Source organism: Bombyx mori, chromosome 14, assembly GCF_030269925.1.
Source record: "Bombyx mori chromosome 14, ASM3026992v2".
NCBI lineage: Eukaryota > Metazoa > Arthropoda > Insecta > Lepidoptera > Bombycidae > Bombyx > Bombyx mori.
The window spans coordinates 5,962,122-5,974,536 of NC_085120.1; the positions used below are offsets into that span (position 1 = coordinate 5,962,122).

Below are 12,415 nucleotides of genomic sequence, written 5' to 3' on the forward strand. Positions count from 1 at the left end.
GATCTATTTTGTAGAAAAAGATGAACTGTCTACAAGGGATCACAATGGGTCTTTTTCATCATCAGTGTCCCGTAGTCTATTGACTTACCACCTGCTTGCTGTAAATTGGAAATTATATGCGGAAACTTACTATAGGTGCCTTTGTAAGAGTCGTGTCTTCTATAGCAAACAGATCCAAATTAATGAACGACAAGAAATAAACCAAATAAATACAATTATATTATCAAATTTATTTATACAAATAGCAAGTTGTACATTAATCTTGTAATTAAAAATATCACTTGTTAATCTAAAAAACACGAAGAAGCGCTTGCACCAAAACATTAAAGGCTAAATTATTTAAAGGGTGGTTTTTTTTTTTAAAACACAAACGACAATACTAATTTACATATAAATATTAAAAACAAATCTAGGCACTTAATCGACTTATTTTTATATAGGTATTAAATTTCTATATTAAAATTTACAGGCTAAGCGTTTTTTATTATTATTATTATGAAGAGACTAAAATCTAAGGACAGAATAATTAGGAAGCTTCCTATATTAACATAATTTAAGAATTAAAAAAAATATATATATGTATATATATACATTATTGCAGAGATCTCAGACTAGATTCTAAGATTAAAAACAAGGTTTAAAATTCTTACTTATAGGTACGCTACGTGTGGATGCGATCGACAATTAATGACTTGAGCTCTACGCAAATAGATTCTAATTAATCGAAGTACCGGTAGGGTGTGTTCTAGATCCAGACAGGTTCGACCATACGTCTGTATCTCTTACAGGTAATATTATTATTTTTTTGCTTAGGTGGGTGGACGAGCTCACAGCCCACCTGGTGTTAAGTGGTTACTGGAGCCCATAGACATTTACAACGTAAATACGCCATCTACCTTGAGATATAAGTTCTAAGGTCTCAGTATAGTTACAACGGCTGCCGCACCCTTCAAACCGAAACGCATTACTGCTTCACGGCAGAAATAGGCAGGGTGGTGGTACCTACCCGTGCGGACTCACAAGAGGTCCTACCACCAGTAAAAATTCGTTGCCGTTTGATTGGTGAGACGTGTTTAAACTGTGATGTCTAAGCAATCCGGTCACTGCCCGCATCGGATGATTTGTGAACACCATTATGAAGTATCGGCGTATGTAAAAGTTTTATTTTAAAATATATTTTTTAAAGAAAACGCGTCTTTTTTTCTGTTTTCTTAAAAACAACTTAGGATTTAACGACGATCTCAAAACGTGAAATTTATTGATATTTCAAACTACATTTTCCACATACTTTTTTATATTATAATCAGAATGCATAACTAACATGCCTTGAAATCTTTAGTCTGTGTCCGTTCTAATACATAATCAATCAGTATGTTTTTTTAGATATTTAAGTACATTCGGCAAATGAATAAATAAAAATATTATGAAAAATACGAAGCGATATAATTATTGTTTTTTTGTTAAAAAATGACTTTTTTATTTATTTCATTTTACAGTGTTTCGGTTTGAATAATTCGTATTCATTGCTTTTATTAACTACAAATTATTGTTTATAGTTTTATTTTTAATACATTCTCGTCTTTCGTGATCACGAAATGTTTTAACTAAGTCATTAGAATATAAAATGAATTAAATATAGACATTTTTTAATGTTAAAGGTGACTTTTGATACGGACGCATTATGAAAATCCATGAAATATCTTGTAGAATGAGTATAGTGTTTATTTATTTTTGAATTTGCCCGTCTGTTAAATAAATTATTAAATAACATTGTCTGTTTGTTAAATAAATTCGATAAGCGATCCGATAAATAGTCTGTACAAAAAATAATCAATTGAATATGCTATTTCGAAAAGGGCAAATGTCGCATATTTTGTCAAATACGTTTTTTCATATACATGTAGTTTTGAGGCTTACCTACACCCATTTTATAATAATTCCATTTAATTTTCAATTGCTAATTAACACTAAAATATATCTCAAAAGTTAATATTTTAAATTTTACACTGCTTTAGAAAATAATCAGTTTTTTTTTTAAATTTCCTGAACATTTTACATTTACAGAGATGTGCCCTTTTCGAAATTGCATATTCAATTGTTTTTCGACGTGAACCCAGAAGAGATTTCGAACATCTCAATCTTCTATTAACATCGAAGAAAATCTGCATAGTAGCATGTTATTTATATATAGGCACGTACGTTGTTTCAATGAATTAAAATCTAAAGCATTAATTCAAGTTATTAACAGAATGAAATATCTTCTTCAAACTTCATTTTAAGTGAAGAAAATGCGAATCCCGCAGTAATTGAGGATCTCTATTCAAACTTCATTGGCTCTTTAAAACTGATGCGATTAAAACTATTTTTACCGGGTATTAAATTAGCAATTTTTTCTCTCTCTCTCTCTCTCTCTTTAGAAGTATCGAATGCTTTTTAATTTTCACAGGGAAGCTATTCGTTGAGATTTTGTGCGACTACCGTCAAATTACCTGTAAAATTACTAAATAAGTGAAAGCAAAAAGTTAAAAGTATTCAAACCACCGGAGAAGATACGACGTAAAGTATCAAATGCGAATTTAAAATGTTAAAAATAGCTTTAGTTTTATGTCTGGGAGCGGCGAAAACCGCGGGAAATATTACGTTGACTTATTACCTTTTTGGATGTGCACATTATTATTTTACATATGTATGTCTATTGAATGACTATTGAATTAATGTATAAGAGTAACTCCGTGTTGAAACACGTATTTAGGACCGTCGAGACACAATACAATTATAACTGATATCCCTAAGTCTGTAATGTATGGTAACAAAATATAGGATACTCACACTTAATTTGTTTCATATTTTTTGGTTACAATTTAAGAAAAAAAGAATATTGCTCGATTAAAACAATAATTATTAATCTAACTATTCGTGAAATAGCTAATTGATAGAAAAGAAGATAATACATCACTCAGATTAATTCAAAAGTTATATCATTTATGAAATTTCGTTAATTTAGTTTTTTAGAAAAATAATAAAGACTTTTTAGCCTCTAAGCCCCGAAATAAAAAAAACCTTAAAATCATTTAAACGTAGGAACACAATGTTAGTTGAATGAAAATAAATCTAATAAATATTTGATTGATTTGTAAGAGAATTATAATTAATCATGCGTTTTCTATCATTCTTCTAATTTTCTTTATCGCTTGATGAAGAATCGGCATGCTTTCTTAGCGTCCAGTAATCTGAAAAAATTAAATAAAATTAGTTTAAAAATAAAAAATAACACGTGTAGTGTAAAAACTTTAAAATAATATTATATAATATGTAATTTAGTTTGAAAACAAAAAATAAGCGCGTTTAAATAGCAACCCGAAGTTGTAATATGGCAATGATAATAGTTTTAAGTTTATAACGATTTAAGGAGTTTTGCTTTCTGGGTTGAAACCATTTTGAGGGGTGAATGGGCGACATTTTTGCATCTTTACAGGAGAGACATTTAAAGTTTTTGGTAGGCAGCGGCTTGGCTCTGCCCCTGGCATTGCTGAAGTCCATGGGCGACGGTAACCACTCACCATCAGGTGGGCCGTATGCTCGTCCGCCTACAAGGGCAATAAAAAAAGAAAAAAAACCAGTCCGGCGTTTTAAATTAAATGAAATGAATCTGGAATTAAATAAATATTATATAATCAAATAAAGGTGGGCGGTAAACTGGTCTGGTTGGGATCACATCAGACACGAAAGAAGGGCTCCCACGTTAAATTGATTTATCAGAATTAGGGTTCCGCATAATGAATTCCATTTCACATTCCACGGACGTGTTTCTCGAAAGGAAATGTAGGTTGATTGTGCTGAAATCGCTCATTGTTATTCGAAAACGAACCAATTCGATTTTTTTTTCTCGAAAATATTGAAATTTCGTTCACAAGTTACGCAAGTGTATCAAACAATTTTGTTTAGTGCCTTAGATAGTCTAATGAACAGGCGATGCTGTGATAGGTAATGAATGTACAGCTCTCTTGTTGTTAAATGGTTACTGGAACCCAATAACAGTTTGAGACATGAGCTCGAAGTCCAAACTTCAAAACGACGGGCCCATCTGTAGGGACACATATACACATGACGCCAAAAATTTTGACGACAGCTTAACAGATTCCATGGCAGTCGTTCCGCTAGAACATTAGCGAAAGCCAAGGCCACAGTTATTATTTAAATATCCTCCTTGCTTAGTATTCCTCATTGCTGAGGGTTGTGACCACCATTCTGTATCATCTCCTCACGCACGATCTTTTACTATCTGTTTCTATCTCTGGCGGTGTGGAGGGCGTTGTGAAATATGGAATCAAAAGCGGTGCGGATTTAGTCGGACCGACGTATTGGGCTGCTCTTTCCCTTCCACTTTACCAGTCACGATGAGCTTCAAGGTTGTTACCATCCTTCCTTCCAATGAGATCTAAGTATTCAAGGACTCTGCGAAGACACTCGTATGACAGCCGCGAGAAGATTTTGAGTTCTTGCAAAATTGATACGTTAGTCCGAAATGCTTTCCACCGAATACGGAGCATCTTTCTCCAGCGCCAAATCTCAATTCTTTAATTCATAAATGTTTTTTTTTACCTTATTCATTATTTATTAAGAGAACTTCAGCACAAATTAACCTTCTAAAATACCATCAAGGCACGACGAATGCTTTGGCACCGAATGAGGCAAAATGGCACTACAATTTCGATGATGGACCCCAATCTCCACCCAAACCGGCCGAGAGATGATCATTCAGCCGCCTAAGCAATTAAACAAGATATTTCCAAATCGCGATTGAAAAACATCATAGTATTTTCTTTGGTTTTTACAAGTATACATAACTAATTAATACTACTTTTACGGCTAATTCTTGGGTTTTTTATATATTTATTAGAATATATATTATATTAATAAAATATTATTTTGATTATTATTATATTATAATCGTACTATGTACGAGTAGTGCGTTCAGAAATTTAATAGATAAACGAATAAAAATTCAGTTTAACTTCCTACAGTAAATTAAGTAAGCTAGTAAATAATATACGGCTAATATATTATATTATGAGAATGTGATCACGTTAAAACTAGATTTAAAAGTTAACGCTATACCGCCAGACAGACGTAATTAAAATCAAATTTAAATTCTTAAGGAACAGCCTAATTTAAATGTACTTTTTTCTTTGTCTGTTTGTTCGTTGCTTAAATAAAGAGCCTATCGGTAACATAAAAGCAATAGACGCATCTTACTTAGATTACAGATCACGTTTGCAACATTGTAATAGTTTATTTAAATAATTACAAACGAATTTGAACTCTGTCCTCCTTGAAATATAGATGAATAAGTAGAGAAGGTTCGTATTGCATTTTTATTATTGATTTCATTGGTGCCTGAGTACAGTTAAAGTTGTCTAGCAAAACTTAAAACTACCCACAATTTTGCGTAGGTAGTGTATATTATCTAATATATATAAAAATGAATTGCTGTTCTTTAGTCTCGCTAAAACTCGAGAACGGCTGGACCGATTTGGCTAATTTTGGTCTTCAATTATTTATGGAAGTCCAGAGAAGGTTTAAAAGGTAGATAAATATGAAAATGCTCATAATTAAATAAAAATAACAATTTTCTTTTTCCTTTGGTGTGTCCCGTGCTGGACGGATTCCTTTTGTTTAAGTTTATTTTATACAAAAGTTTAGGTCTTTTGTTTATCGATTGAGACACTACGAAGTCTGCCGGGTCAGCTAGTCTAAATATAAAATCCTTTCCAAAACCATCTATCTGTTCTTGGGAGCGGTGAGACGTTACGATCGAATTCTCAATTAAAATAACGATTCTACTCCTCGGAAGCCGTGACTCATACTTCGTGTCAGAATTGGGCCAAGCCGTGTAAATTTGCCTGTCTCCTGCTAAACACTTAACGCCAGATGGAATGTGAGCTCGACTGTCCATAAACAAAAAAATAATTAATCAAATTCACTATATAATTATAAAGATTTTAGTATAATTGTTATTGTAATATATGTATATACGATATGTATTGCACTGTATAACAAATAATACACATAATAAGATAGGTATATCCTTTTGTCATTTGTTTTGTCGTGTACCCGATGATTACTCGTATAAACACGAATATTTATCTTGTGCTATACAAACAAAACAATAAGAAAGTGTAATTTTTAAACACCAAGCGATGTGAGACCGCTGTGAGACGTATGTACTCGCGAAAGAAAACCGGTCCTTATTCTCGTCTAACATAAGAAAAAACTGAACAAAAAACACACACCATAAAAAGTAAGGTTATTTATCGAATGTGCTACCTGGGTTACGCAGGCTAACAATACTGAACAACAATAAAACATAAGGTTCCTTATATATTTCTTTTTTGTCGGTTATTGAAATTGACATGGTTTTTTTAGCAGACTTCAAATCAATAAATACAGTTTAATAACTATGAGAACTCGCTTAATCTGAAAGCTGAAATATAAATTAAAATGTATTTTTTTTATCCGGACGATCTTGGTCAGTTATTAGTGGTATTAAGCCCACTGAGTTTTTCACCGGATCTTCTAAGTGATTCGCGTTTCCGATCCGGTAGTAAATTCTGCGAAGCACGGCTCTTGCTAGGGTTCGTGTTAGCGACATCGTCAGGTTTGAGCCCCGTGAGCTCACCTACTAGTTAAGGTTACGCTGATATGGTCTCTGTAGACCATCAGCTTAGGTAGGGAAAAAAAATGGTATTAGGCTAAAATTATAAAATTATTGTATTCACGTCTTCACGTCTATCGTATTCACGTCTTGAAGTTGGTAAAAACTTCGTTGAAAAAACCCGGAAATCCGAAAAGGAGGCGCAATGACGCTGTGGTGTCTATTGTAACGGTGGCCCGTGGCAAATGATCGTTGAAATAAAAATAAATTTTATAAATACATTGGTTCCAGTTGTCGAAAGGAACTCTGTTTCGTAAGTAAGATAGAGATTATCACAAATGATTCCAAAAAGCTGTAAGTGCCCGTGTAGTAAGAGAAATGTTTTTCGTTTATACCCACAATACAGTTTGATGATTCAATCTCTTATATGTTTGTAATTTTTCCGTTTTCTGACAGTCCCATTAATAAATGTGAAAATTTAAATTCACCGTGGATTAGGCGTATTTGTAGCGATGCGACTGTGCCGTGATTCGAATCCCGGTAAAATTGAAATTTGCGTAATTACTGGGTATCTTGTGAGCCCGCACGGGTAGGTACCACCGCTCTACCTAATTCTACGCGAAGCACTAATGCGTTTCGGTTTAAAGGGTGGCACAGCCGTTGTACTGTAAAAACTGAAACTTAAAACTCATGTTCATTTATCTAAACAATAAAAAAACTGAATGTTGGTGAAATAAATCGGAATGATATTTTAATATTACAAATATCCGCACTAATATTTTATACGTATGGACGTAGCTTTGCCTGTTTTACATTTTCACACCCAAACTGCTGTATATCGACACTGACTAAAATCGGTATGGAAACAGTTGCAAGGGGAGTCCTCAGTTGGGTGTTGTTAATGTTGTACTTAAATCTTTTTTTTTATTGTTTACGACAGGGACGACGGCCACATAAAAATAAACTAACTTTTACGGACGGACTTTTACGGTCATGGGGGTCATGACTCCCCCCCCCCCCCCCCAGCTAGTTCCAGGACTTGAACTAACTTAGACTAATTGAAGAACATCATGATTTATTTATTATCTATTGTTATCAAAATTAAATTATAAGTTCTTAACTTGCCCACGACTATGTGACCCCCTCCTGGCGCCACAGCTGGATCCGCCCTTGCGTGTCAACTTGTCTCTGGTTATTATTTTATTACGAGTATTATGGCTACTCTAGTATACCGTAGCCAATTACTGTCAAAGGTACGTCGACAAAGGAACTATTTATCATAACATTCGATACTAAGTACCTAACAAACGCTATCTCGGCGAAATCAGATGACAGGTCTGGTAATTCGTTTTCTATAAGATCTTAATTGTATTTTTTTTGTGTTCATTCAGAAATCAAAACATGCAAAAATATTTAACGCAACATGATTAACAGATGCATGTTTTGGATACAGATATCTTTTCCTAGAGGCGTTTTAATAAAAAGATTTCTGTCCCAACGTTTTTGTATAGCCATTATTTTAAATCGCCTGCAAATTATTATAATTTGTGTTGAGATACATGTCTGGCTAGATTCTTGATTAAAATGTATAATGAGGTGGGTAGATAAGTATTGAATGGTAAATTACAATATGTCCATGTTTACGTTAACTATTATTATACATAATTGTTACCACATATCTTCGTTGTACGCTGTCCACGATTTTTATAATTATTTTGTAATCTGCCTTCAGACAGTAGCTTCCACGTTGATAGTATTATCATTGTTTTTGCCAAAAAGTATATTTCGATTATGACATTTAGTAAAATGGTCGTAGGGTTCATTATTGGTTCGTACGTTCGTTTCGTTTCGCATGTGCCTTAATACAAGTTTATCAAAAAAGCTCCTGCCTAAGCTCGTCATGTTGTTGTAGTCCTAGGGTACCCCGCTGGTACATAGGGCCCTCACAAGTTGTCTCCACTTTACCCTGTCTTGCGCTTGCTCCTTGACATCACTCCAGGTCACGTTGGCCGTTCTCATCTCACTCTCTACGGTGCGTCGTCAAGTGTGTACAGGGCGACCAGGTCTTCTCCTGCCAAGCGGTTGCCACTCAAACGCGATTGATGCTGCGTTGACTCCGCTGCGCCGTAGAGTGTGTCCTATCCAACGCCATTACCGATGAGCAATGTCTTGCGCGATGGGATTTTGGTCACATTTAGTCCAAAGCTCCTTATTAGAGATAGTGACTGGCCAGAATATGCGGAGTATCGACCTCAAGCACTTATTTACAAATACCTGCAGTCGGTTCGTGAGTGTCTTGGTCAACTCTCCAGGTCTCACATCCGAAAGCTCGTCATGCATTCATATTACTATAACATAATATTTTGTTATACGAGAATGTGCAAGTATCAACAAACTTTCAACTTAATCGCATAAGCAACGCATTTACAGTTGCGTAAATAAGAATTTGAAACTTTGTCTGCATATTTAATATTTAAGCTCTATATCAAAACATTTTTACTCTGAGCCCATTGGCATTATAATTATAAAGTTTATTAGAATTTAAAAAGTACGGAACACATGTTTATTACCAGATCAGATTGACAAAGTTATTGAATATTTCCTAATCGAAAGATTTGTTGGTGATCTAATTTTATCATGCAAGTCACTGTGTTGCCAACTTTGAACTGCCTAGAATGGATCTGTTTTCACTATGTCAGCACTCACTTTTTTCCGAGAACCAGTCTTTCTACCTAAATATTTCTGCATGCTACCGCCATTATCCTTTTGACAGATCTATTTTGATTTTGCAAACACATACTGTGACATGAATGGATTTTTTTTTTCGTCCCAAACACCTGGCAAGCCTTGTCGCAAATTACACGTACATCTATTATATGTAATTGTGAAAATAGGAATTAGGATGAGGACCTTGGGAAGCTGTGTGGCAAAAGTAAAGTAATGATTCTATATATAGATAGACGGATGATGGGGACATAAAATGGTGGTACTTAGTTCAAGAAAATCTGAAGCGGTTATTGCTGCTACTTTTAGTGCACCTGGTTTTAACAGTCTCCAAAGCATACCTTGTCCTCCAATTAATATACCCACGGGCAGTCATCGTATAAATTTTTTTGACATTTCAATAATATTGAAAGTCAACTTGCGACTGTTACAATATTTTAAAACGCTTTATTCAGCTTCATATGTATGGAAGTTTAATTCTTTGTAACGCAATCTTTGAACGTGATTTTCACCAAAACGAATATGTCTGATCAACTTAAAAATCTGCACACCAAGAACCGTTGGCAATGCAATAAGTTTATAAATCCGCTCTTATATCCTGACCAGTATCGACAGGATATAAAAAAAGAACGAAATTAATTGTTACTTCGGTTCGTTATTTAAGTGTGTTTTTGTTTTACGTTTATTTATTCAATCGAAAAGCCTGTTTTCGTTTTGAATATTTTTAAATTACACCAATTCCGTTCGCGGACCTTTAAAATTGCTTCGATAAATAGAAATGATTGAACGAATGGCTATTAAACAGGAGCAGCGTGTTAATTGATAGCTTCCTGTTCCTGTTGGCCTGAATAAACAAATCACTAGTTAGAATCTAAATTAGTCAATACAAGGTTTTTTTTTTAACTTAAAATAATGTGGGAGGTTTTGTCTATATTTTTCCGTACACTATTATAAGTTCAATTGAACGGGTTCAAGCCAACGGTAAAGACAAGTGACCGCCTTTCTTATGAGGCGAAGTGTTCACGCGGATTTGACGGGTCGATGTTTTTTAATTTTTAAGACTTCGATGTTCGGGTGCTTTGTTTCTCCAGTTACTACATATTTGTAACTAACGAAAAAAATAGTATGGTACGTTTTTTTTTTGTCAGGAGGAAATCGCCGGACTCCTACCCTCCCCTGGGGATGGAGGGCGGGGCATGTCGGAGTCGAACCGACTAAAACCTCCTGTCGCTCAACAACCAACGTCCGAGCCTCGCATGAGACAGAACTCATGAAAAGGCAAAGGGGGGGGGAAGCGTTTAGTGCGGAGCACATCTCTCCCATCACCCTCCCCCTCGGGACGCCGGACCGGCGATCGTCGTCGCCACGACGCCACCAGCCCTCTCGCTCGGCAAGTATGGTAGGTACGATTTAGGCAGTACGTGTAAAAAGTAATCACTATTATAGTAGAAATTAGAGTGTATCACAATACAGAGAGTCACCGTGTCCTCCTTACATCATGATCCTCAGTGCTGAGGGTCGTGACTGTTACGGAGAACTTTTGTTCGGAATATGTTTCTCGACTTTTTCCTGCCCTCGGCGCAGTGGATGGCGACATTGATGCTGGAGTGCATTGTCGTCTTATTTTGACCAAACCAGCGCATGGGACTACGCGCGCTTGGCCTTCCACTTACTTCCACTTTGCCTATGATGAGTAGTTTTTTTCATGATGAGTAGAGAAGATTAGTTTAATTATTTATGTTATGATTGAAACCATTTCGGGTTCAACTATAAGTATCTGAGAGGCGAATATCGTCCCGCAGCTGCGTGAACAATTTCACATTTCGGCAAATCGATTTTGAATTTCGATCTTTAAGTTTTCAATAATAAAGACGAAGAATAGCTGATATTTAAAAGGTTTCCGTTTTTGGGCGACCAAGCCATAGCTTCTCCACGGCTATTTTTAATCTAGACTTTAACAGTTTTCAGTTGAAATCGCCTTAATCCGAAAAATACCAATATACTTAGTTAGCTACTTAGTGAAGTGCAGAACTGATTTTTGTTCTGTAAGCAGTACACTCAGATTTGCAGACCTTTTTTTGTATTTATAATCATTCGATATGTTGATATATACCTATTTTGATAAATAAAAGTCACATTTTTATGTATGTTTGTCCTCTATGCATTCCTAAGCCATTCACTCCGCTGAGATGGGACTCAGTATAGTTGTTGTTTGCACGACAAGGAAGGTTTTTGTTATAGTACCTTTGAATTACCTACGTTAGATGGCGCGTGAGTAATTTCAAGACATCTAGCTTTCGATTATCAATCTATAATTTCCAGTTCTTCTGGGTTGTAGCATATGTCCGTCCATATTAATATAGTTTTTGGAAAGTGGATAACGAATTGATAGTATTGATTGACTGAAAGCATCTGTGAAATACGTGCTTGAATAAAATCGCAAAAATGTCGCATCGAATTTCATTATTTTAACAATACGACAATATAAAAATGGCAATGAGCCAACAAGTTCCCGGAATATTTTGTGCAAGTCTTCGACATTCGCGAGTGTCATTAACGAATTGCCATTGGGTGATCCATTCGAGGAATCGAACCCCTGATATATTTCATCAAATTCCTGGTTGGCTCGTAATTAAATATCGATTTCATACAAAAAGACATCGTGTACCGCATTATCGATTGATCTTTATCGCATATTCGGGTGAGGTTTACCAAGATTTATTTCGATAGCACCTCTTCTTGTTCTTATCTTTTCTCTTACAAACTGAGAGCGATGGAAATAATAACAAAAATTCCGTCAAGAGAAAAATTACTTTTTTTTTTCAATTAAAATCCAACGAGCCCATTTGCCCATTTAGGCCATTTCATTTTGGAGGTCGCTTATCGAAAATAACAATACTATTTAAACTAAATACAGTTAAAGTTAGGCGTTTCCTTAATGTTACGCATGTCAATAACTGTTCAAGACGGTATTCAAGAGAATTCATGACCAAGCTACCCCCGTTTTCTACTATAAATACGAGTGACTATTGTCGC

At 35.0% G+C, this 12,415-nt stretch overlaps 1 protein-coding gene across 1 annotated transcript in view; it reads right to left on the reverse strand.

Moving 5' to 3' along the window:
• Window positions 1–210: 210 nt before the first annotated feature.
• LOC101739714 (uncharacterized) overlaps window positions 211–12,415 on the reverse strand; it is a 29,350-nt gene continuing 17,145 nt past the window's right edge. Inside the window, exon 2 of the mRNA XM_004922591.4 lies at window positions 211–3,230. Within this exon, the coding sequence (XP_004922648.1) occupies window positions 3,175–3,230 (56 nt within the window). The 3' untranslated portion in view covers window positions 211–3,174. The remainder of the gene's footprint in view (window positions 3,231–12,415) is intronic.